We start from the raw sequence: 27,932 nt of genomic DNA, 5'->3' as shown, positions 1-27,932 counted from the left end.
TCTTAATTTGAAACTCTTCTTTTTGGTATGAAGAGTGAGGATAGAGATAAGCTGTCGACAACAATTTTCTCAGTCCTGCTCATCTTTTTAAGATATGCCATTAATTCGTAGTAATCTGCGTCTTCTGATAGTTCTATAAACTCATTTTCTGCATGGGCGAAGTGGTAAAATGTACTTTCACATATAAATACATAAATATACACATATATCCAGATACATATACACCCATACATACACACATATATATACACATGTATATACACACATACATACATTCATACATACACACATACATACACACATATATATACACATGTATATACACACATACATACACACATATATATACACATGTATATACACACATACATACATTCATACATACACACATACATACACACATATATATACACATGTATATACACACATACATACACACATATATATACACATGTATATACACACATACATACATTCATACATACACACATATATATACACATGTATACACGCATATATATGCAAATTGCTCATGCGGACGCATCAGTGTACTTCATATAATTGTGTCTATATTTTCTCATATGTAAAAAAAAGGAGAGGGGAGGGAGTATTCCTACTTAATGCATACAGGGTAAATTTCATGCATTCACTCGGCTCGTTATTCTGTATACTATTAGAGCAAGGACCTTCATATATTTTTTTGTTATATGAATTTAAACCTGTAATTGCATTTATTTCTTCAAATTTTGTAGAATGGTTTATTAAATTTATATATGCTGGTACATTCCATGCTATGAAATGAACCATAATGGTATTCAAATGATTCCTACTAGTTATTGTAATGGCATAAGACTTTGTTGAGCTATTTTTATCTAACCATTCAACAGATGGTAATAAATTCTCACCTCCACAGTCCTTTTCATAAAATTTCTCATCTAGCGCTTCTACTTTTTCGGAGTTGCATTTTTCGATGCCAAAGTCTTAAGTAGAAAAAAAAAAGGAAAAGCAAAAAAAAATAAAATAAAATAAAAAAGGTAAAAAAAAAAAAAATGTCATTTTGCAGTTATACCAAAATGTTGGTATTCTGCTTATGCATCCCTCAAAAAATGAGATCAAATGACCAAGCCTGGACATATATATATGCATATGTACATGTATAAACATATGTATATTATATGCATATGTATACGCATATGTATATTATATGCATATGTATGGGTATATGCATATGTATACGTATATGTGTATTATATGTATGGGTATATGCATATATGCATGTACTCATATGAGCATGAGTTCGTGTGAGCATGTGTGCATTCCTGCTACGCCCAAATTATATTATAAAAAAATAAAGCTAGCTTTTCTCATTTTTTTTTGTTTTTTTTAATACCTGACTGTATTAACTCGATTTTCGCAAAAGTCAATTTCGCGCAAAAAAAACAATATAACAAAATGGAACACTTTAAAATAAACATTTTTAATTTTTTAATTGAAAAAATCGAATGATCAATATATTTAGACAGAATAATGCAGGCTATGCACATATATATATATATATATATATATATATATATAGCACGGTTATATTTCTCTGTACATGCTTTGCTCTTACCTCAGAAATTTTTGTTCATTGAACGGTAAAAAAGAATATTTAGAAAAAGTAATTCCAAAAGTTGTACGACTTATCAAATGTATGTACATTAATTGAACTCCCCCCCCAAAAAAAAAAGAAAAAAGAGAAAAAAGAAAAAAGAAAAGAAAAAAAAAAAAAGAAAAAAGAAAAGAAAAAAAAAAAAAGAAGAGTAATTCTCGTTATACTTGTCCTGTCTACATTAAGCAATGTTTTATAACAGGTCAATATTTTGTTTTCTCTTGTACTAAAATTTAACATTAAAAAATTATTATACTCATAGAAAAGATAATAATAAGATCATTCTACAGGGACATTCACTGTATAAAGGTAATACTCGTTTAATGCTTGTCCGTCTATTACTCTTCTTCCATTTATCCTTTTATAGAAATTTGAACTGTTTACACATTAATTTTATTCCATTCATTTATTATCCAAAGGTGTTAGCAGTGTCATATGTATACACATACATGCATATATACATACGTAGATACATGTATACATGTATATGCAGGCACATCGTTCATAAAAAGATACATTTCTTTTATTTCATTTTCTCTATTTTGTTGAAAATCCGCTGCGGCTGTTCGATGTTTTTAGAGTTATAATATATTATACTTTATTATATTCATATATCCATTCATTCAACCATTAAATCATTTATTCGCTTTTCACCAGTTGGGTGTATATATAAACACGCACTGTCTTTAAATAATGCAAAAGCTTTTAAAATAAAATAATGATAAGTAATGCAAATTTACTGAAAACATACTGTGGTCATCATTGTAAAAACATGTAACGTTTAATAATGTGAATTAACACGAAAAAATAATAAAATAATATAAATATATATAAAGTTGACACATGAAGGGGACAGAGCAATGTGGAGGGTGAGAAATTAAAAACTAGGTTTTTCTTTTTCTGCTTATGATCGAGTATGTGTTTCTAAAGGTAAATATAAAAAGGGGTGCACACAAATACATATACACATATATAGATATATGCGCATATTTACTTCTCCATTAGAACAGTTCATTTGAGTAGGAAAAAATAATAATGAGCATGTTCTCATAAAAAAGAATAAGAGGTTTACGAAGAAACTACTCATAAATTTATTCCTACTACACTACAAAAATAAAAAAGTCTACAGAAAGATTTTTATTAAAGAAAAAAATATGTAAAGAAATGGTTTACTATACTGCAAATTATTTTACATAAAATGATAAGAGTATGAAATTTACATTTACTGAATTAATAATATAGTATTCTCAAAGGTACACATAAGATTATTACCTTTTTATCACTAAAAAAAAGAAAAGAAGTGAACGAACAAACAAGTCGGTAAACAAATACATGCACATATATTCATATATACGTATATGCATACATATATGCATACATATATGCATACATATATGCATACACATAGGCATATACACATAGGCATATACACATAGGCATACACACACAGGCATACACACACAGGCATACACACACAGGCATACACACACAGGCATACACACACAGGCATACACACACATATATATACTCATAAACACGTGTTCACAAAACCGCACGCCTACATCTATTTATTTTGGGAAGAAAAATAAAGTATTAGCCTAACAACGGTTAATTCCTTTTTGTTCTCTTTCATGATCGTGGAATAGTACTGGATAAGTTAAAATGATGTGCAAAAAAAAAAAAAAAAAAAAAAATATAATGGAATAGATAAGAATATAATAGAATAGTACAATATAGCATGAATTCATAAAAATAAATAAAAAGTGTCATTTTAGTGTACACACTGCTGGTATATAACTACAAATAATTTATTTTTCTTCGCATTTTTTGTCAAGAACTTCTCTTTTCAAATTAGTCAACCAAATTTCTGATTATACGCATTTAATAATACCCCTATTTTCTACTTCCTTGCATGTTACTCCACCCTTTTGTCAGTTTTTGCAAAAATAGTTACAGCATTGGTTGTCCTCCGAATCGCTCTTTTCTCCTTTGCTATAACTTTTCATATTTTCATTCATTTGAATTCTGATGGCATCCTTTTCCTGTGTCATTTGAATATATCTGTTATTCGGGAATTTATTATTTTCTTCCCTTATGTTTTGAATGATCACATTGTTGTAATAATTTTCTATATGTCTCATATTACCAGGCCTGAAGGGAGCTATAATAGGGTTAGCACTTTGTAAAAAATCCTTATTACGCATAATATCAGAAACTACAGCATTTCCACTTTGTAAATTGAAGTTTGCATTAATATTTGCTTTAATAAAATTATCATTATAAAGTTCATGTGTTCTTAAGGTATCCGCATGAATCCATTTGTTCTGCAAATACGTCATAGCAAGTGGGTGAGAAGGATATAAAGATGCAATTGGTTGTTCCTCTAAATTTTCTCTTTTTTTCATTTCATTTATAAATTCATCCATACATTCAAAATTACATTTCTCTTCATTTTTTTGTGCACTATTATCATAGCATTTCGTATTTTGACAACATACATTAGTGCTTTTATCTTCATTTTGTGTATACAAAGTTTCATTTTTTTTATTATTAAGAAATATATTTTTTTCTGAATTTACTTTTCCCCTTTCACTATTTGTTTCCTTATATTCAATTTGTGCCTCTTCGTTTTGGCTTCCTTGCCCATTTTGTTTCTTTTGTTCACCACTACATTTTGTATCATTTTGGCCAATATTATTATTACCATTTCTAACAATTTGGATATTTTCTCTATATATGTTCTCTTCCATTTTATTCTTATTACTTATGTCCTCGTCCCCTCTATAGTTTCCTTCTTCCTCTGAAACTATATAGTTATTTTCATCCACTTCTGCCTTCTCCTCATTTCTTTCATCTTCTTCTACATTTTCATTCTCTTTCTCCAACTCTTTGTTTTCCTCAGCTCCTCTTTCACCTTCATAATTTTCGTTAAATTCTTCCTTAGCACTTTCCCCTCCTTCCTCTGAGTATCCCTCACTGTCACTTCCGTCCTGTTTCTCTTTGCTGAAATTGATTTCCCCATTTTCATCTTTATACACAGGGGAAGGTTTGAAAAGGGATAAAAATATATATATATATATATATATATATATATATATATGTAAATAGTGAAATTATGCACTACAAATATGCGCGTATGTGTATATAACCATATATGTACGTGTATGTATATATATTCTCTTTGGAAAATCCACGAAAAAAAAGAAGAAACGAAACAGATATGTACAACTATACGGACATATATCACAAACCACGTAAACATAAGCATATCAATGCATCACCACGACATTACGTCATGACGTGTGCAGTACAAAAATGCATATGAGTTGGCTTCCTCTGCATTATTTTTTATATTTTTTGTACTCTTTTACTTTTTATACTTTATATTTTGCACTTAATTTTTTCGCTTTATTTGTTCGCTTCTTCTTTGCTTACTTCTATAATATGGGTACAAGTCGCCATACTCCTTTTTCTTTTTCTCAGCTAGGTGAGCATTAACTCGCATCCACATTGCGTGAACATCATCTTGTGGTAACTCATTCGGGTTAATTGCACACGCTTTTTCCATATATTTCCAATATTTAATATCAACATCGCAAGGGATTGGTTTTATGATATCCTGGATTTTCAAATATGGTCTTTCTTTTATACAATCTACTTGATAAACATCTGATATCCACTTAATTTTTGGTATAATTTTTCTTCTGACTGGTACAGGCACAAATGTATCTCTAAATTTCAAAACAGGGACTTCTACATTAACAACGACAGGTTTTGGTACCATATAAGGTACTGGAACATCAACAGAAATAGGAACATGTTTTTGTACTTCTATATTTTTTACAATTTTTGGTTTAAACACTTGTTCAATTCTAGGTGTGTGTAAAATGGAATTGTTCTTTTCTTGTAGTTGCATCATTGATAGCTCATTACGTAAACCAAAAGAAGGCATAGTAGTATCTTGTTTTTTTTCTTCTCCATTTTGCAATGACCTAGTAAAGATGTAAGGATACATCTCCTGTATACCAGTTGACATGTTCTTCTCATTAAGTAACACTTTTGGATGTATGTAGAAATTTTCATTAAGATCAGTAGGAATGGTTCTAATTAACTTTGCACCATCTGTTTTATCTTTTGGTGAGTACAAATCATAACTTGCCATATTTTCCACATTGTGTTGATTTTGTAAATTTTCTACATTTTGTGCATTATCCTCTTTATGTTCTTCCTTAGATTCTTTCATTTCACGGTCTAAATCTTCATTTCTGTTATGCACCTTCTTTTCCCTTTGTTCGTTTTCATACTCATTCGTACTTTTTGGAACGTACCTAAAAGGTTGGTAAAAATAAAATAAATAAATAAATAAAAAATAATAAAAAATAATAAAATACAACATGGCTAGCTACTACAAAGTGATATATAATTGAGCAGATCGCAGTTAGAATAAAAGTATTTTTAAGGATGTAAAAATAAATTCCCTTTTTCAACTTCTTTTCATTTTACTTTATAACATATTCCACTGTCTCGACCTCCTGAAATCTTTTCATTTCTTTTACTTTTGGGACTTCTACAATTTTTTCTACAATTTTTTTTTCGAAAACTGGTTTCTTTATAATATTCTCTTTGAATTCTACTTTCGGGACATATTTATAGCAGTACTGAATTCTTGGCACGTCAACAATTTTGTCTACATATTTCACTTCTGGAATTTCAATAACCTTAACAGACAAGGAAAAAAGGTGGGGAAAAAAAAAAAAAAAATAAAATAATGATAAACTCCTGGTAAAATAGCGAAAAAATAGAGACAAAATAAAAATTACAAATTTCGTGTATTCACCTAAACAAATAAAAAATATATAAAAAAAGAAACAACCCGCACCTTTTCTATTATTTTGGAATAATACTTTGGAACTTCTCTAATTTTACTTTCATATGTTATTTTAGGGACAGTTGTTTCAATTGTTCGAACAAAGGGAACTTCAACCGTTCTTGTCACAATATCAACTGGTTGGTACGCAGTTATAGCAACCTTTGAAAAGGGAAAAAATAATAATAATAAGATAAACAAACAAATAAATAAATAAATAAATAAATAAACAAATAAATAAATAAATAAATAAATAAATAAATAAATAAACAAATAAATAAATAAATAAATAAATAAATAAATAAATAAATAAACAAACAAATAAATAAACAAACAAATAAATAAATAAATAAATAAACAAACAAATAAATATATATATAAATAAATTATAAACTAAGGGCACAATTAGGAAATAATTTTTCACCATCATGTGCAATTTAAAGTAGACAAATATGTTCATGTACATAGGTGTGTGATGTTATGTGTATGTGGAGGAGGGGGCGAAAAAATTACGTATTCTCTCTCTGTGTGTTGACTGATCTCTACAGCTTTTGACTGGTCCGGTTCTCCTTCTATAATTTTTTTAAGTCCTCCATTATCTTCTATTAACTGTTCATCATACAGGACTTGGTTTTCTTCGATCATACATTTTTTCGTTTTATCACTTTCTTCCCTACAACAATTACTATTTATTTTGCATGCATTAAACATTTTTTTTTTTTTTAAAGAATTGTAATAGTTCTAGACATGAATAATAGTGATAGGTTATATTTTGAAATTATCAAATTATTTTTTTTTTTTTTTGCAAGTTGAAAAATACAATAAGAAAAAAAAAAAAATGTTTATTTTTAAATTTTGCAATTTGAAAGGTTCATTAGTTAAAAATATGAAAAAAAATAAATTCTTGAAAGTTTTATTACATCTTTTGTGCTTGTCACACTGGCATTTTTTCAAATAATTCCGATAGAACTAACATGCGTGGGTTTTTGTATATTTTCACGCTTGCACACGCTTATCATTTCCTGTTCCTACTTGTCTACAGGTCTATACGTTTATACGATTATGCGTTTATATGCTTATATGTTTATACGCTTATATGTTTATACGCTTATATGTTTATACGCTTATATGTTTATACGATTATATGTTTATACGATTATATGTTTATATGCCTATATGTTTATTTGTTAATATGTTTATTTCTGCTTTCTTTTTTTTTTTCTTTTTTTTTTTTTTATCTTAACCTTTAATTTTTTCAGAAAGAGATAAGCCTTCATCAACAGTAAGTTTCCAGAACTAGTTTTTTCTTACTAAGGTATTTATTCCTCAATATATGAACAAATTGAAAAAGAAAGTTTGCATTAGGTACTACACGTACTTGCACTACACACTATTTCCTGTAGCAGTTGTAAGTACTTATGTTTCTATTCACTAACTGTACTTCTTTACCCATATTGTACTACTTTGGCTTTTTTTACTTCTCTACCTTTATAGTATTTTTTTACCCTTTTTGTGCTTCTTTGTCTTTTCTTTTTGGTAAATACTGCACCTAAATAGTCCTTTACTATTACATGTAAGTTCCATTTTTTTTTTTTTTTCAAAAAGAACAATTCTGCTTTTACCAAATTTTACAACAGTACTTTTTTATACCTAAATAGTAGATATTAACATGTTGCTTTAATTCTATTACAAAGGGGTGAATAAATCTTTTTAAGAAATTTTCAAGAATTCTTTTTTACTTTTTTATTTCAAAAAAATATAAATATAAATATATATACATATATATATATATATTATATATATAGACAGATCCAAGTGCATGTTATTTTAGGAAAAAAAATTGATGATCAGAGCATAGTAACTAAAAACGGGAACTAATAAATGAAGATCTTCCTAAAACAAACGAGTGTGTATTGATATATATACTTACACACATACATACATACATACATACCCATACATACACATACATACCCATACATACACATATATACACATACATACACATACATACATACACATACATATACATATATATACATATATATGGCCTTATTTTTTTTTACCATTTTGAGCTCATTTTAAGGTATGGTTTGAGCCCCTGGACATTGAACAAAGCTGCGGGTGGATGCAGCTACATGCATATTTAAAGCAGCAGTCTGTTCATTTACGCTCAAAAGTTATATACATTTATAAAAATCTGTGTGTATAACTATATATATATATATATATACATATACACATATACATATACATATGTACATGTACACATGTGCACATGTGCACACTCGTGTACATGCCTATGTTAACGATTTAACAGTCAGCAGTGCCGCGTGCTTGACTCCTTAAAGAGCTTTCCTCTTTTTAAAATAATATTTTTTCTTTTTGTTTTTACTTGCATAATTTAAAATTTTTTCTCATAAGACTTTAAGAAATTCATTTCTATTAATGATAAATTTCAAGTATTTGCTAATTTTTGAAGATAAAGACAAGTCACAAAATAAAAGCACAAGTAATATTTTCACATGAATATAAGATATGCCTCATTTTATGCAAAAAAAAAAAAAAATAAAATAAAAAAATAAAATAATAAAATAAAATAAAATAATAAGATAAAATAAAATAAAATAATAAAATAAAATAATAAAATAAAATAAAATAATAAGATAAAATAAAATAAAATAATAAAATAAAATAATAAAATAAAATAATAAAAAGAGAAGCTGTAGTAAAATGAAAAATATGCCAAAATTTTAAATATGTCTGTGTAACAATTTTCAGTCCCCCTTTTCTCTACATTTTTATGATAAAGGAAACATTTTCGAGTATACCTGTTTGCAAAAAGATTCAACATAGTATATTTTTTACTGATCAGTATAATACATAAGACTTCACAAAATGGATAACAAACAATTCTTCAGTATTACATATAATAAAAACATTTTATTTAATGACTTTATTTTTAACATTTTTCAATGTTCAAGGTGATGGTAATTCTTTTTTTTTTTTTTTTTTTTTTGCTATACCATTTTTAAGTTCTTTTTGAAAAAGGTTGAGGGAATTATAAAAAGTGTCTATATTTTTATATTTATTCAATATGTAAACTCACATATGTACATATACACACAGATATATACCTATAAGCATATATATCATGTACACATGGATATGTGTTATTACTCATGTACATTAATACATAAAAGTAACAGAAGAGTTGACAACTTTTTATAAGAGCTAGCTATATTAATATAGTTCCCCATTTGCTCAATAAAAAAAGGTAATTTTTTCATAACCAATATATATTTTTTTTCATTTCGCAAGTTTTATTTAATAAGAAATATATTCCCTATTATATAACGAAAAAGATAGTGCCAACTTTTTCCTCTTGTTCTCTTTATTCTTGTAAATGCACATTTCTAACAATGGATTTAACTTGTCATAGTAATGTTATTCACTCGAAAAAAGTAAACGCAAAAATAATTGAAGAGGTTTTTACATACATGTGATATGTACTTAATGACATAGCGATTTCCTTCATATCAAATCTGTACAATCTTAATGTAACATATATTTTCTCCCTTAATATTTTTTTACTTAATGGAAATATGTATATGTACTCGCCATCTTAAAAAACATTTCCTTTTTTCTACTTGTGTTTATTTTAGTATAAATGATAAATTTGTTGAGAACTAAAATTATTATGAAACCTCTTCTTTTACATGTACGTTAATAAAATAACATCTGTGAAAACAGCGAAGAAACATACTATTAATATTTCTGCACTTAAATGCATGGTCATGTTAAGCAAAAAACTAAGGTAAGCGAAAAGAGAAGAAAGCAAATAAACAAGGAAAAGGAAAAACAAATAAGAAAACGAATAAGCAAGAAAAGGGAAGGGAAATAATAACATATTCATATAACGTGTAATGTATAACGTGTAATGTATAACGTGTAATGTATAATGTGTTATGTACAATACAAAATGTATGATGAACTGAGGGATCGTGATAAATGGACAAAAGCAGTAGAATAAAAGCGTTCATGGTCAAAATAGCTTATATTGCTCGCGGGGAATGTAAAAATCTGCCTTTCATTTTGTTTGTCCTTTTATATAAGAACAAATGTCTTGTTTTTTTCTTTTTTTTTATTTTACCCTTATTATATTACGCTTACTATTTTACTCTTACAGTTTTACTCTTTTCATTTTACTCTTTTCATTTTACTTTTTTTATTTTATTTTATTTTTTATTTTTTATTTGTTTTATTATTTTTTTTTTTTTTTTTTGATTTGCGAAGGGGCAGCGAAGTTTCTTAAAAATAAAATATCCACAACTGCTTTCCATTTTTGCTATGCCCTGAATAGACGTGATGTTATGTAGAAACAGTACAGCAGCAAAGACATTAGTCATCAGCTTGTGTATCATCACTTGTGTAACTGTTCGTTTAAATAGTGCCACTCATGGGAACACGTACACTAATTTACACACAAGTTTATTTATTCTACTTATTTATTTTGTTTATTCATTTTGTTTATTCATTTTGTTTATTCATTTTGTTTATTCATTTTGTTTATTCATTTTGTTTATTCATTTTGTTTATTCATTTTGTTTATTCATTTTGTTTATTCATTTTATTTATTCATTTTATTTATTTATTCTATTTATTCCATTTTTTTCGTTTTATTTTATTTTTTTTTTTTTATATATAACTCATGTAAAATCTTGGTAAACCAAATTTACCCCCCCTTTCTATGTTTAAAGTACCCGTTCTGTTTTAAGCAAATTCTACTTAAATAGTTCATGAAACAGAACAAAAAAAAAAAAAAAAAAAAAAAGGAAAAAATGCAGCAAAAAGTAAAGAAAAAAAAAAAGGGTAAAAAAAATAGAAAAAAAAGAAAAATATTTCCCCCCCTCACCTACAAATTTACAAAATTTTTCGCACACGTGAATATTGTGCAAGATTCTACAATTTTTCACTACGGTTAATTTTTTTTTTTTTTTTTACCTCGCAAAACAACTCTGAATATTGTACAAATATATATATATATATATACGTACATATACACACATATATACTGATACACTTGCATATACACGTGCGTATACACTAATGTACACACACGATTACACCCATATATAGACATTTATTTATTTTCCAAGGCGAACAGGAAAACCTCATTGCAGAGCTGCAATTAGTTAACACGTGTACACTTGCTGCACCGCGTTTAATTCTAATTAAATACAATTCAAACTGTTTTAATTAGTCACTTTGACAGCTCCTATAATTACGCTGACATTTGTTGTTGAAACGTTTTTTTTGTTTTTGTTTTTGTTTTTGATATTGTTTTGTTTTGTTTTCTTTTTTTTTTTGCATTTATTTTTTTTCATTTACTTTTTGCGTTTTTTTTGTGTTTTTTTTTGCGTTTCTTTTTGCGTTTTTTTTTTTTTTTTTTTTTTTTTTTTTTTTTAATTTGTCCCTTTTGCTTACTATATTTTTTCTATCCTCCCCCCCTCACCAAATTTTGTTGTTTGTTTTATTAGACTTTAAGAATTTATCATATATTATGAGTTTTGAATTCTTAAGCCAACTTCTAAGTCCGCTTTTGGCCTTGTAAAAAGGAAACAATAGCGCACTTTCTTCTTCAGCAAAAATAAAAAGCTACATTTTTGTTAGCGCTATATTTTCATACTTGTTACATTTTTGTGTTATTACTACATATTCGATAACACCATATTCTCAGTGAATTCCTTTCTTGTTAGCAGTTCTTTTCTACATTTCATTGTTTACACACTTTTGTTACTGCCCTCCACATTCACTGTATGTCCTATTTACGTTTATTCATAGTTTTAGTTCCAGTAAAATATATAGCTCTCTTCTAGTTTCACCTTACTGCATTTACCGCATTATTACTGCTTTCCGCTGTTTGACCCGTTCCGCCTTATCTTTTCCTCTTTTTTAACAAAACAAAGCACAGACTCTCATGGCAATGTTCAACAACTGCGCGGAGGTGTCTAAGTGCAGGGGACAAGAACCAAAATTTTGTGATACATGTAATGACGAAACAACAAAAAGTGAACCTAACGAACAGTATTACTCAGTTGTAGACAAAATATTTTCTAAAAGTACTAGCCAAGATGACGGGGAAAATTATATGAAAAATCCACCACAGAATGCAAGACTTTTAAAACCTCTAATTCAAGAAAAAATTGTAGAAATAATGAAACCAGAAATTGAAGAAAAAATTATTGAAGTACCTCAAGTACATTATATAGAAAAACTTGTAGAAGTACCACATGTTATTTTACAAGAAAAACTTATACATGTACCTAAACCTGTTATTCATGAAAGGATAAAAAAATGCCCGAAGACGATTTTTCAAGAAAAAGTAGTTGAAGTTCCACAGATAAAAGTAGTTGACAAAATTGTTGAAGTACCTCAGTATGTATATCAAGAAAAAATTATAGAAGTACCTAAAATTATGGTTCAAGAAAGAATCATACCTGTACCTAAAAAAGTGATAAAAGAAAAAATTGTTGAAATACCACAAATAGAATTAAAAAATGTAAATATTGAAAAAGTACAAGAAATACCTGAGTATATCCCAGAAGTAGTAAAAAAAGATGTTCCTTATACTCAAATTGTCGATAGACCTTTTCATGTGGAAAAAATAGTTGAGGTACCACATGTACAACATATTTACAGAAATATTGTTTCTCCTCAATATAGACATATTCCAAAACCTGTTGAAGTACCTATGGCACATTATAGGACATTCCCAGTGGAAAAAATAGTTGATCGAAATGTACCGGTACCTGTCGAACTTCAAATTGTACAAGAATTCCTTTGTCCAAAAATTGAAGCAAGATATAAAGAAATACCCGTACCTGTGCATGTACAACGTATTATTGAACATCCTATTCCGAAAGATGCAATGAATAACCCTCTTCTGTTGCCCCTATATTATCAAGAAGATCAGATTAACAATAACAACAATAATGGTAATAGTGGTTATAATAATAGTGGAAATTGTTATAATAACAGTAGCAATAGTTATAATAATAGTAGCACTGGCTATTGTAATATGATGCAATCCAATAGAGAAAATAATACAAAAAATTGTTTCACGTTTAATTGGAATAAAAATAATAATGACCACACCAAAATTGCTAAAATGAAAAACCCTTCTGTAGAATTGTTATTACATAATGACAAAAATCAAAATATTTCTACTACTTATAATGAGCCAAATACCATAAACGAAAATTTTACTCCATCAACTAATAACATGTACATGAATAATACAAATTTTAAGGATACTTTTAATAATCCATATACGTACAATGAAGAAGTCGACTTTAGTAAAACTATTCCTCCTACCATGAATTTACCTTATCTTAACAGCATCCAGAGTGCACACAACATGGGCCCCTACTCAGCCAGTTTGAATCAGTACCCCTCCGAAATGAGGCAATATCCCTCCGATTTGAAGCAATACCCATCCGAATTGAGACAGTACCCGTCCAATATGAACCAATATTCGTCTAACGCAAACCAGTACTCTACTAACACGAATCAGTACTCACCCGCTATGAACAGTATCCCCTACGATAGTAATGGTATTTTCAAAAAAAACAACTCCATGAATTTTAGTAATCATAGTGTTGGTACCCTCAACAATTCCTACACCACCATATCTCCCATCGTCCCCCCGGTTCAAAGTGAGCAAGCTTAAATTATAAGGTTTCATGATTGTACCTAGTTGGGAAAGAATCATATGCACGTTTCACCCACATCCGTATGAGATTGCGCGCTTTGTACTCGTCATGGAGGTTGACCAAAATAAAACACACCAAAACGAAGAAGATCAAAACGGACAAAAAGAAAGACTAATGAAGAAAAATAAAGAAAAATAGAGCAAAATGTGGAGAAATAACAGAAAATTCTGTACTTCACAATCAATCATAATTAGCTACATAAGAGCACAATACCTCAAAAAAAAAAAAAAAAAAATATATATATATACACATATGCGCATAGACACATATACACATATATACATAAATCCATATACATATATACGCATATACACATATATCCATATACATATATACACATATATACATATATATATATGTACACCACGGGGCTAATGCCGAACAGCACAAAAGCTTGTGATGCTCTGTACAGCTTAAACGCCTCACTCCACTGACAGGAGAAGCTTAAATTCTTAATTATTTAATTAACCAAATGATGCTTATTAATTTTTGTTTCACCTCATTTTGTAGCATGTTAAAAGTTCATTTCATTTTTTTCACTTTTCGTTTAACTATCTCTCATAAAGCAGCTTCTTTTCCATTAATTATTTGTTAACTGTTGAAATTAACTCCTTTTGCTTTTTATTCCCAAATATGTACTCTTTTTTTTTTTTTTTTTTTTTTTTTTTTTTTTACTCTTATTATATGAATATTTTAATTATTTTATGCTACTCTTCCTTCTTTGATATTGCAGTATTTGTTAATTTTTTATTTTTTATTTTTAATAAAACAGTTACCGCGAAAGGTAAAAAAAAAAAAAAAGATGAAGCAGTACAGAAAGGGACGAATCGTTATTAAGCTGAATTAGACCGAATTAAACTAAATTAAATCGAATTAAACCGAATTAAACTAAATTAAATCGAATTAAACCGAATTAAACTAAATTAAATCGAATTAAACCGAATTAAACTAAATTAAATCGAATTAAACTAAATTAAATCGAATTAAACTAAATTAAATCGAATTAAACTAAATTAAATCGAATTAAACTAAATTAAATCGAATTAAATAAAATTAAATCGAATTAAATAAAATTAAATCGAATTAAATAAAATTAAATCGAATTAAATAAAATTAAATCGAATTAAATAGAATTAAATCGAATTAGAACAAATTATATTGCATTAAATTAAATTAAATGAACCTGCTTGTTATTAGTTTCCTACCTATAAGAGCTGTTTTTATTACAAAAAATTCCCATGCCACTGCTGCATATTAAGAAGACAACACCTCTGATGATTTACGTTTATTCAAAAGAAATCTGGAGCAAAAAAAAAAAAAAAAAAAAGAGAATATTTTAAATACATACATAATTTATCATATGCATCATTGTGCTGCTTTCTTTTTTTTTTTTTTTTTACTTTTTTGTGTTAACTGCTTAACAGTACAATATTCACCAAATGGTAGTCCCTTTTATTCTCTCTTACAACTGCTAGTACCATCATGTAAACCCTTCCGATCTTACATATTAACTGGAATATTAGCGAAACAACTATGTCCAATATTGCACCATTCATTTCACTCACACATGCAAACGTATATATATATATATATATACATATGTTTAATATTAGTCAATGAGAAACTTGAACAGTTACAAAACTTTCATCCCCACAAGCTGTGCTGCAAGATAGCTATTTTCCTTCAAAAAATGATGTTATTTAACACACAGATCTTACTGAATAAATCTTGTACACAACAAAATATTGCAAAATAATACAGAAAAAAAAGGAAAAACAAATCTTTTACTTTACTAAAATAAAAAATTTGATGAATTTAATTTGTCAGTTATATATTCCACAAAAAAAAAAAATAAATAAATATATATATATATATAAAAGAAGAAAAAGCATGAAAAGAGATGAAAATAGTGTAATTTAAGCTTAATAAAGTGCAATAATAAAAGTATTGTAAAAGAAGCGTTAAAACAAAACACATGAAAAGGTGTGAAATACGAGTAAAAATGCCATAAAAAGAGAAGCGTGGGAAAACATATTATAGCTGTGAAATAAAGGAAGAACAAAAAATTAATGAAAAGAAAAAATAATAAAACTTGTGTAATAATATACACATAATAATATTTATAAAGTTAATTGTATATACTGTATAACCCCCTATCAATGGTATGCGGCTTTCAAAGTATATAAAAAAAAAAAAATAAAATAAAAAAAAATAAAAAATAAATTTTAAGTCTATTAATTTACTAATATTTCTGAAAAGTGTAAAACAAATAATTATTCTTTTTATCATTAAAAAAAAAAAAAAATAAAATAAAACAAAAAACTTGACAAATCTGATAATCATAAATAAAACTTAAAAAATGTGATGCATAGTACACTTCCATTAAAAAATTAAAAAAATTAAAGGAGGTTTTTCTAATAAGCTATAAAAACATTTAATAAAAAGGCATATGACTGTTTTGGAAAAGGTGGAAAATTGACCTTATTTATATGTATATTTATTTATTTATCTATCTATTTTTAAGTTTAATTATTTATATATATATATATATATATATATATGCATTTACTTATCTATCTATTTTTTATTTTTACAACGCACGCTTGGCGTGCTTCGTCAACTGAGCATCTTTCCTGAAACTACACATGCAAATGGTAAAGGAGCAAATCGTAATGAATCACTATATCTTTATGTATATGCGCACGTGTGTATATGTGCATGTGTGCATATATACATAGGTATATATGCATGTATGTATGCCCGGGTTCCCCTACACGAGTCTTTCCGCGAATACCATGCCATATATATGTTTGCATTCACGTCCACAACTAATGATACCTTTTCCGCTAATCAAAAGCATAACCAATAAACAGAACTTCCTGATCAATACTCGTGCGCATTTATTATATCCTTTGGTACCTTGGAAGGCAAATCGAAGCCCTCTGCTTTCATCTCGATGAAGTGTCGAGCCAGAGAATACTCGAACAAGTCTAGGTAGCCATCTTTGCTGATATCAGCCAAGTTCCATATTTTGTGTAAAACAGAACTTGGCAATTTGCTTTTAATTAAATCTTGTTTGACTTGTTCCCCTGATAATTTTCCTAAATCGTTTGGACCAAGTTTATAAAAATCATCGGAATATTTTGATGTATCTATTGGACTCATTAAATATTTTTGTTTAACCCATAAAGGAATTTCCCCTGATGTTAATTCTAAAAATGGAGTTAATTTATTTTCTACAATCGTTCCTTCTTGGGTTTCGAATCTTGAATGCTCAACTGTTACAGATTCTTTTGGTATCATTTCTAATAATTGTGGTATATGAATATTTAACACTTTATTTATTCTTTCAATTTTTTTCAAATCTAATTTTGGTATTTTTATCCAATCAATATCAAATAATTTTTCTTTCATGAACTGTACAGGTGGAAAATCACCAAGTGGTAAATTATAATCCTTTGCTACTTCTTCATATATTTTATCTAAAGAACGTATTAATTTCCTTTTAATATAATCTTTTCTAAAATATGGTAATTTCTTTCTTAAATGAGATAAAAGATAAATATGAACTTTTAACGTTCTACACCTTTTAATAAAATCATTTAATCTTATCATTGTTGAATTCCTTGGTATTTTTGATAACTCTTTATATAAATCAGATGCTTCTTCTTCAAATATACTCCTATTTTCATCATGCATTAATTTTTTATCCCAAAAGGAACCAATATAGACTCTATTTACTTCTGGTGTATTTATTACTATACCCAATGACCACATTAATGAACCATATACTCTCATTAACTGTTGTGTATTTATTGTATCCGCTTTATTTAATATAATTCGTATTTTGGAGTCCTGACCTTTTATAGCTTGTATACACCTTCTAAATTCATCGGATATATCTAATTTATGTGCATCAAATATTAATAATATTAAATCTACTCTTTGTGCAAACCAGTAAATTACTTTTTCAAAATCATAACCTCTACTAATTTGTTTTATTCCACTTAACACACCTGGAGTATCAATTATTGTTATAGACTTTAATACATCACTAGATGTATTGGAACATTCTAGTTTTGATAAAAAGCTATTACCAAAACTTTCTAACTGGGAAAATGGTTTCGTTATATCACTAACTAATGCATTACCTGGTATCAGCTGTTCTTTTTCATTATACATAACTGCTACGAACTTATCTGTTGTGGGCTCAGGACCTATTCTCATACCACAATATTCCTTTTCAATTAAATGTTTTATGAACGTTGTCTTTCCTGTTGAATATTGTCCTAATAACAAGATCATAGGCTTTGATAAAAAATCTCCGCTTGTTAACAAAGGTTTATAAAAATGATAATAGTTAAATTCATTTTCTAATTCTAAGATATATGTCTTATACAACGAATACAAACCCTCCAACACGTTATCATACACCACCGTTTCTTCCTCCGTCCTGTACAGCAGCTTCTTCATCCTTTCAACTTTGCTAAGGTGAATATATACTATATATACACACGCATATATTATCTATATGTGTATATCAAAATTAATATATATATTGACGCGCGCATAGATACCCGTACATTTACACTTACATTAATGCACATATATCTATTCGCATATATGGGAAAACGTTACCCTCTTACAACTCAGCATATGCTGGTTATATACACATGTACTATGTGGGAGTAGAGCTACATACACACACAAATACATACATATACATGTATATATTTATATATACGTATGGGTATAATACATGCATATGTGCAAAGTGGTACCAACTGAATGCTTGCAAACATAAAAAAAAGAATTGCTATCACATATGACGTGCTATATTACATACGAACTAATAAAAAGAGCATACTTGTTGTTTACATTATAAAAAAAAAAAAAAAAAAAAAAAGCAAACCCGATAATATAAAATAAAAACGACATACACGTTAATATATTATATATAAAAGGAAAAAATATATATATTATCTTAAACATAGACAATCTAAATTACATAAAAATGCACAGTTCAAAAACAAAGTAAATATATTTAAATTCTTTGCATGTTCTTTTTTTTTTTTTTTACCATTTTAATTTTTTTTTTTTTTTTTTCTTTAACTCTTACGTTATGCTATTTTTCTATGCAGTCATATAACATATCACGTTATGGAATGTGAACACTTCATGGTGATAACAAAATATAGAAGTAATTTATTAAAAAGAAAAAGAATAACAATAACTAAAATGCGATGTTACCATTATAATGGCATGCCAAACTATTCACTACTAAATTTATTCAAAAATACATTATAGTATGTATATTATATAAATATATACATACATATATACAAATATATATAATATATATATATATATATATATATATTTATATATATGCAATATATAATAAAAAACTAAATAAAAAAATAAATAAAATAATATATAACTTTCTAAATATATCTATAATTTCTAATAAATATAAAATTTTAAAATGTATGTAAATCAAATAGTTAATTGTATTGCCCACTAATATTCTTTATAAAATTATTTTTTCGTTTAGTGAACGCTTTTTTTATAAAAAGAAAAACAAAAAAAAAAAAATAAAAATAAATGAAAAAAGTGATAACGATAGAAAATCAAAGTAAACGAAAGAAAACAATGAAAAACAGAACAAATTATGATAAAATAAAATAAAATTAAACAAAATTAAAAAAATAAAACAAAATATAACATAATAAAACAAAATATAACATAATAAAACAAAATATAACATAATAAAACAAAATATAACATAATAAAACAAAATAAAACAAAATAAAATAAAATGAACTTTTATATATACGTAAAAAATGATTTCTGCATAATAATAAAGTTTTTAAATCTCTTTTAAAATTTCGAAGTTTTAAGAAATATGCATATGAATTATACATAAATCATATATTTATTTACATTATATACGTGTAAAGGTAAAATTTTAGTACGCTAATTTTACATATATATATATATATATACATATATATGAGTTAAACTATTTCGATATTAAAATAATTTTTGGACGTTAACATAATATCTTATATATGCCCCTTGCAACTATGTTTGTGAACTTTAAAATATAATTTGTTAACGTTTTATTTAAAAAAAAATTTATACTTTTTCATTTTTAAAATTGTTTCAGTTTTATTCAGAAGATATTTAATTTTTTTTTAAATGTACTGACTTATATACTTTTATGTATACAAATATATATATGTTTATATATTATATATATATATATATATATATATATATATATATATATATATATATATATATATATATATATACTTGTACGCAGAAATATATGCATACATCTTCATTTCAATTTATGGAAGTGTTTAAAACTCCGTTTTCATGTGGTTGTTTATATTCATAATAATTTTTAACTTGTAACCACATTGAAATCAAATATATGTATAATACAATATTTATGTGGTTAACTAAATATTAGTTAAAGCAATTAGTTATCAAAGTAATGTACAAAGAACCAATTAAATTAGTATGCATATCTAGTTTACATATATCTCTTTAAAATGGTAGCAGAACTACACGTATGTTACATTCTATGCATTTACAATAAAAATTATTAATGTGCTGTAGAAATAAAACAAAAAAATGGGATAATCATAAAATAAAAATAAAGCAAAACCTTTTAACATGATGTAGTGCTGTTACTTTATATGGGTTTTTTTCAGAAGAAATGTATATTATTTATTTTCAGTTTTTGGAAAAGAGCACTTTCTTTTTTTATGTTTTCTACTATTTGTAAATAAATAAATAAATATATATATATATGTATATATTTACAAATTTGTGCTTGTACATATAAGGCTAGAGAACTACTGCGTTTTCAGTTGATGTACAATAACGAATTAATCTTTGCCTGACTACTAGTAATAATTTATCTCGAAAAAAAAAAAAAAGAAAAAAAAAAGGATGTTCCAAAATTCTGACTTAATTAGAATTTATTTTAAAAAAATGTCATGTTCATTTAGTAAATTTTGTTTCCAAATTTCCAAAACAAAGCATGCATATTTTTTAAAAATGGTAGAACTAGATGTGTTCTTTTTTTTTTTTTTTTTTTTTTTTGTAAATAAAAAATACAAAATCTGTCAACTTGTGCGAAACGCTTTTATTATGTGCACGGGGAAATTCGCCCATGCTGATATGTATCCATATATGTATGTATGTGTGTACATATATGCTTACACATACATGTACTTATTTGCAATGAAAACCGGAATTACATTAAAATTTTTTGATTTGCAAAAAGCTGTTCATAGACGGCCTTCATAAATATAAGGCGTAGAAATGTTCTAATCATAACGTATTTTTTTGCACCTACATTTTTTGTGAAAAAAAATCAATAATATTTATAAGAGGTATTTTAAGTTTAACAAATTTTTACAAAAAGAAATACATTCCGTAGCACAATTCAAAATACATATAATAAACAGAACTTCATTGCAATTACCATGTAAGAAAGTTGCCCTCCTTTAATCTAATATGCGCTGCATTCTTCTCGCATAGTATCACATATATAATAAACATTTATTTTTTATTTTTAGTGTTTCAAAAATAAAGGTCTCATTTCAGACGCAAGACAAAATTTGAGTTGCATTTCACACTATTTTTAATTATATCTCTCCTTGAATATATTATTATAAAAAATGGGACAAGTTTTTCTCCAAAAAATCGAAAGTTCCAAAAGAAAAAATATAAATACTTAAAAATACATATTAATAAATAAAATTTAAAAAAAATAGCACGTAAAAATTTTTAATTTACCAATGAAACAGTTCATTTCCGCTTGGAAACATGTAAAGGTCCAAATATTACTACAGTAAAAAAGGAAAAAAAGCTTATAATATTGTAAAACGCTTTTTATATAACGTAAGTAATTTTAGCGATCATATTTTATTATCTTTATTTTATATTTTATGTATCCATTTAATCATTTATTTATTTGTATTTTTATCTATTTATTTGTAATTTTATCTATTTATTTGTATATTTATCTATTTATTTGTATATTTATCTATTTATTTGTATTTTTATCTATTTATTTGTAATTTTATCTATTTATTTGTAATTTTATCTATTTATTTGTATATTTATCTATTTATTTGTATATTTATCTATTTATTTGTATTTTTATCTATTTATTTGTAATTTTATCTATTTATTTGTATATTTATCTATTTATTTGTATATTTATCTATTTATTTGTATATTTATCTATTTATTTGTATTTTATCTATTTATTTGTATATTTATCTATTTATTTGTATATTTATCTATATATTTGTATATTTATCTATATATTTGTATATTTATCTATTTATTTGTATATATATCTGTTCATTTATTTATTAATTTTTTTTTTTTTTTTTTTTCATTTGTACCTTCACCTTGACCTCTGCACGAGAAGGTAACAAATTAAAACGTAAAAAAATACAAAATATGAAATTGGAAAAAAAAAAAAAAAAATAGTAGCTAATGGAAATATGTCATAATGAACTGGGGTCGCCTTAACATTTTCACGTTCTTTACGAGTAAAGATAAGAAAAGAGTTCCATTTTTAAGTGATACATAGGTACACACGATATGAACACCTTTGAATTGTGTTTTCGTTTTAAGTCATAGTGTACATTATTTTGTGAGTTAAATAAGTATTGGGAATAATTTTTATATACATGAGATATGATACTTGTGAAAATGGTTTTTCAATTTTTGAAACATTGCAAAAGTATTCAAATGAGAATAGATTAAATATAAAGATAAGAATAAAAAAAAAAGAAAAAGAATATATATATATATATATAATAAAAGAGTTAAATAAAAATGAAAAAAATATGCAAAAATTTTCGAAATATGCCTACCACAAGATTATCAATAACGACAATCACAACACTAATAAAATAATTAACCGTCCATTTAACCATATTTTTCTGCATTATCAAGTAATACAAGAGAATATTCATGAAAAATGTAAGTTCCTGTTAACAGACTGCAAACCTTTTAACATCCTTAAAGACTATATTGTGGAGAAAAAACACATAGCTAATGAGAAATGGAAAAAAGAAAAAAAGACTTTTTCTCATATTAATTGTAAAAACGAAGTAACATATTACAGAAAAAATAATGTAGACAATGTTTCAATCAGCCATAATTTATATGCATCCCTAAAAAACATTTTCGTATTAATCGACAAAATAAATCGTTTCTTAGTTGTAAACAATTTACAAAAATGCAGAAATATATCGCCATGCAGAATAGTTGAATATAATGTGTATATAAATGAACGCCTTTATCTTTTTTGTCTACACGTACCGGACGAATTTGTAAACGAAACCTTACACGAAATAGAGAAAATTTTGCGAGATAAAGATTTTGTTGAACTGTGCAGAGAAATTAAAAATTTAAATTTTAATGAATTAGCTTCCTTTTTCAATATATACAATAATATAATTGGAAAAAAATATAATGAACAATGTGATAACAATTTTAAAATTTTTTTCTTTTTTCAAGATGTGGAAAAGTTTATTTTACAAAATTTATGTATATCAATACATAATATAATTACAAATGCTAATAATAAAATAATTCATAACGAAAACATTTCAAAAAAATATAGTTCGAGTAATAAGATAAATTTTCATCGAATGTATATGGAAATATTAAGTATACTAAACGTTTTAAAAAATAATAATAAATTATATGTAAACTTTATTGATTTTATATTATTTATACAATTTAAAGCTGTTTATAAGCATAATCACCACTATAATTATTCTTATTCAATTAATTTAATTCAAGTAATACACAAAGTCCTTTTTTCACAGTTAAATTATTTGTATACAACAAAGCCTTATGAAGAGGAAGAATTTATATATGAAAATTTTTTTACAGTGCTAAATGACAATTACTTTTATATAGAAAAAGAAAAATTTACGTGGAATTACATTGAAAAACACTATGAAGACATCAAACCTTATAGAAGTCTTCGTACAACTAGCCTGGGCAGTAGAGATATCAAAAAGAAAAACATTGACCTTGATGAGGATCGTAAAAACAAGAATTTTAGTAGATGCGTACAAGAAAAAAATTGCTCTCATAGTGAAAATCATTTATATAATGATGGCAAATATTACCCAACACAGAACGATAACAAGAATGAACTAAAACGCAGTGATAATAAAAATGCATGTTATCAGAAAAAACTATTGAATTGTAGCGAGTATGTTAATACAGATGATCTAACATATAATTGCAAGAATGCATATTTTCTCATTAACATAACAGAGAATGAATATAAACGTATTTCCAAAGGTATTGAAGATCTCTATTTATTGCATTACGGTATTATATTGCTAACTATAATTGTCAAAAAAATAAAGTACATGGAAAATAGGAATGCTCTTATTGATGAGGTACGTATACTAAGGACAGTTAACATATTGATGCATGTAAATAATACCAAACTAATTAATCTCAATAAATTAATAAATGAAAAGGCTACATTTTTAAAGGAGTTTTCCTCAATTCAGTGTGGTAAGGAGTCCTTGAATTTTTTACTATTTGTGGACTTCATTTTTAATACCTTAAAAAATGTGAAATATGATAATAAGTGTATAAAAAGAATAACCCAAGAATATGACACAAATAAATATTTTTTAGAAATTCTGTCCTTAGCTAGTAATATTAAACATTTATTAACAAGCAAGGAAAAAAAAAAAAAAAAAAAAATAAAAATGAAGGCATCAAGCATTATTCTGTCAAATCAAACATAATAAGCGAAAATGAAGCTTCAACTGATGAGATGGAAAAAAACGAAAAAAAGATAATTAGCAAAATAAATAGAAATATTAATTTCCTAACAAGTGAAATCATTTTAACCTTTTCAAATTACACAACATCATCACCCTATTCGTGTAATGATATTTCCTGCAATGATGATATGACTACTATCTATATGTCCTATATATTTAATGATTTATATTTTCAAAATAATCATAAAATAATAAAATTTGTATTTTCCTATTTTTTAAAACATTTTAAGGATATTAATTCTGTATTAAAACTAAATAAAATTAACATATATTTTCAGTACATAACAATTTATAATTTTTTAAAACTATTCAAAAATGAAGTTAACAAACCGTCTACAGAGTACCATAACGTTTTAAAGATGTTCATGGAATGTTTTGATAACAACCTTTATCATAAGGTTAATGAAGATTCGTCTTTTAACAATATTCATGATAACAATTCTGATGGAATTTTTTATGTGGACATTAAAATAGAACAGTACCTGCACTTTTTAAATAAGTTATGGTACTTTTATTTTTTATCAAAAAAGTTGATTACCAATTGTGAATTTCTAAGCCATTTTAATTATCACTTTTATTTAACGTTCCATATGATTAATCAGTATGTGCAAAAATACATGAACAATTCAGAATTATTTACCATTTTTGTTAATAAGTGCATAAATAAAATAACAGGCATATTGGTGATTCAAAAGTACTTTAATATATACATAGAGGAGGATTTAATTAAACACTTATCGAAAATTATTTACCTAGCACATAATATAATAAGCAGAGAGAATAAAAGAAAGATACTCATGTACATTCTTCCTTTTATAAAACAGCCGAAAAGAAATATGGATAATTTAAAAAATTTTTTAATTGATAAAGAAATAGCTCAAAATGGTGTAAATAATATACTGCTAAATAATTACAAAAAAGATGAACTTCATATTTATAAATGTGAAAAGGAGGAAAAACGCATTTCATTTGTGCAACAGGTAAAAAGCAATATATGTGAAGAGAGAAAAAAAACGAACTTTAATCATAATCCTTGTAATGATTATGAACAATATGAAAAGTATAATTTAAATGAAATGCTGCTTTATCTTGGTTGTAAGAAAAAAAATATAGCACAAATTATAGAAAAACTGGAAAAAAATAAAAATTACAAAATAAATAATAATGAATTGTATGAACTGTTAAGTGAGCATATGAAGGAATGCATTCTAATAAAAAAAGAAAATGTAATATTAAAAAATAAATTAAACTATATTGTGTTAAATTTCGAAAAATTTATTTCCTCCTATGTTAGCGGTATTGTATCGAATAAATCCCTTTTCATGGAAGAAAATGGGTATAATCACATGAACAGTACAGGTTGCAACAACATAGTGGCCAAAATGGAGGAATGTAATAGCATCCTTAAGGGTGAATACAATACTAAAGAAGGAAACGAAATGGTAGTAGTAAATGAAGATGAAAACCCCCATAATATAAGCATAAAATTCGACTATCACCAAGTTAAGGTAAAGAATGAGTATTTTTACGAATTGAAAAAATATGAAAATCAGAGTAACATAAAAATTAACAATATACTTATAAATATGTATATGTACAATCCGCATATATGTGCAAAGAATAAAAATAGTTTCATATCAAAACATAAAACGAAACAAAAGAAAATGATAATTCTACCATACGATACGTATAAAAATATTAAGAAGTTGGTTATTTATAACGACTGTGAGAGTGTAAATTTATTTAAGCGTTTGAACAACTCGATTTATTTACTTTTCCTTAAAATGAAATTTTTTTTTAATAAAACAAATTAATTCCAAATTTGATAAGATTACATTTATTTTAATTTTGTAAAAATTAACAAGAGGAAGTTTAATCTTTGTGAAACTATTCATACATACTTCCTCAATGACAGGACAACACTTCTGCAAACATGGCACATTCTTTTTATCTGTCCTTTATTTATCGCGTGCACACACTTTTTTAAATATATAATTTTGTGTATATTTGTATGTGCATATAAAACGGAATTTATTTATATGTTGCATATTATTTCTCTTTTTTGTTTTTTTTAAAAACTTGACAAAAATATGAAAACGTTTATATTTTTATAGTGCCATGGGTTTATCAAGGTGAAAACGTAATAAATGCTTTGTATATATACATATGTGCGTAGGTATAACATATATATATGTATATATAAGTATGTAAATAATTTTCTCTGTACGAACGAGAATACAGTGAATTAAGTTTTTGTGTTTTAAATATCCTTTCTCTTTTTCTCTTAATATTTTCATACGTCGGAATAAAATATAAAATATTTTTTTTTTTTTTTTTTGATAACATATTTTGTAAATAATAGTATATAATTCTTGTTTATTTCAGAAAAGCACTTTCTAGTATAATTTTCCATAAAATATATGATGCCCCACTTTGGTCTCTAAAAAAAAAACAAAACAAAACAAAAAACAAAATTTAGGAGTATAATAATCCAATATATTTTTTATGAAATTTAATTGAATAGTTTCTCTGTACATTCGAGTAAAACAAAATTTACATAATTCGTAGTTACATACGAAAATAATATAATATAAGCAGCACGTTATATTACGTAAAATATTTCATTCATATATATGTAATAAAAAATTAATAAGAAATTTTTATTTGCTTTTAAATGAATTTTAATATAAAATAACAGTTTTTAATTGTTATAAAACATCATACATATTTTTTAAATATAACAAAAATAAAAAAAAAAAGTTTAACTGTTTAATTTT

The 27,932-nt window shown here is 25.9% G+C and overlaps 5 protein-coding genes across 5 annotated transcripts; 2 read left to right on the top strand and 3 right to left on the bottom strand.

The window, feature by feature from the left end:
* Positions 1-2: 2 nt before the first annotated feature.
* Positions 3-1,475, bottom strand: MKS88_002553 (phosphatidylethanolamine-binding protein; the record flags this gene model as incomplete). Its single annotated transcript, XM_067215573.1, has 3 exons — positions 3-148; positions 618-980; positions 1,391-1,475. The coding sequence occupies 3 exons, from the start codon at positions 1,473-1,475 to the stop codon at positions 3-5; spliced, it is 594 nt and encodes a 197-aa protein (XP_067073986.1).
* A 2,107-nt stretch (positions 1,476-3,582) lies between these two features.
* On the bottom strand, positions 3,583-7,229 carry MKS88_002552 (inner membrane complex protein 1a; the record flags this gene model as incomplete). The annotated part of the gene is made up of 5 exons (XM_067215572.1): positions 3,583-4,679; positions 5,087-5,979; positions 6,155-6,369; positions 6,531-6,680; positions 7,032-7,229. The coding sequence occupies 5 exons, from the start codon at positions 7,227-7,229 to the stop codon at positions 3,583-3,585; spliced, it is 2,553 nt and encodes an 850-aa protein (XP_067073985.1).
* Positions 7,230-12,504: 5,275 nt separating this feature from the next.
* Positions 12,505-14,250, top strand: MKS88_002551 (inner membrane complex protein 1e; the record flags this gene model as incomplete). The annotated part of the gene is made up of 1 exon (XM_067215571.1): positions 12,505-14,250. The coding sequence occupies one exon, from the start codon at positions 12,505-12,507 to the stop codon at positions 14,248-14,250; it is 1,746 nt and encodes a 581-aa protein (XP_067073984.1).
* A 2,926-nt stretch (positions 14,251-17,176) lies between these two features.
* On the bottom strand, positions 17,177-18,766 carry MKS88_002550 (EH domain-containing protein; the record flags this gene model as incomplete). The annotated part of the gene is made up of 1 exon (XM_067215570.1): positions 17,177-18,766. One exon carries the CDS (start codon positions 18,764-18,766, stop codon positions 17,177-17,179), a length of 1,590 nt encoding a protein of 529 aa, XP_067073983.1.
* A 4,412-nt stretch (positions 18,767-23,178) lies between these two features.
* Positions 23,179-26,969, top strand: MKS88_002549 (uncharacterized protein; the record flags this gene model as incomplete). The annotated part of the gene is made up of 2 exons (XM_067215569.1): positions 23,179-25,021; positions 25,084-26,969. The coding sequence occupies 2 exons, from the start codon at positions 23,179-23,181 to the stop codon at positions 26,967-26,969; spliced, it is 3,729 nt and encodes a 1,242-aa protein (XP_067073982.1).
* Positions 26,970-27,932: the final 963 nt, after the last annotated feature.

This window comes from Plasmodium brasilianum, chromosome 8, assembly GCF_023973825.1.
Source record: "Plasmodium brasilianum strain Bolivian I chromosome 8, whole genome shotgun sequence".
NCBI lineage: Eukaryota > Apicomplexa > Aconoidasida > Haemosporida > Plasmodiidae > Plasmodium > Plasmodium brasilianum.
The sequence above is the reverse complement of the archived record's forward strand: the minus strand, read 5'-3'. Positions and strand labels throughout refer to the sequence as shown.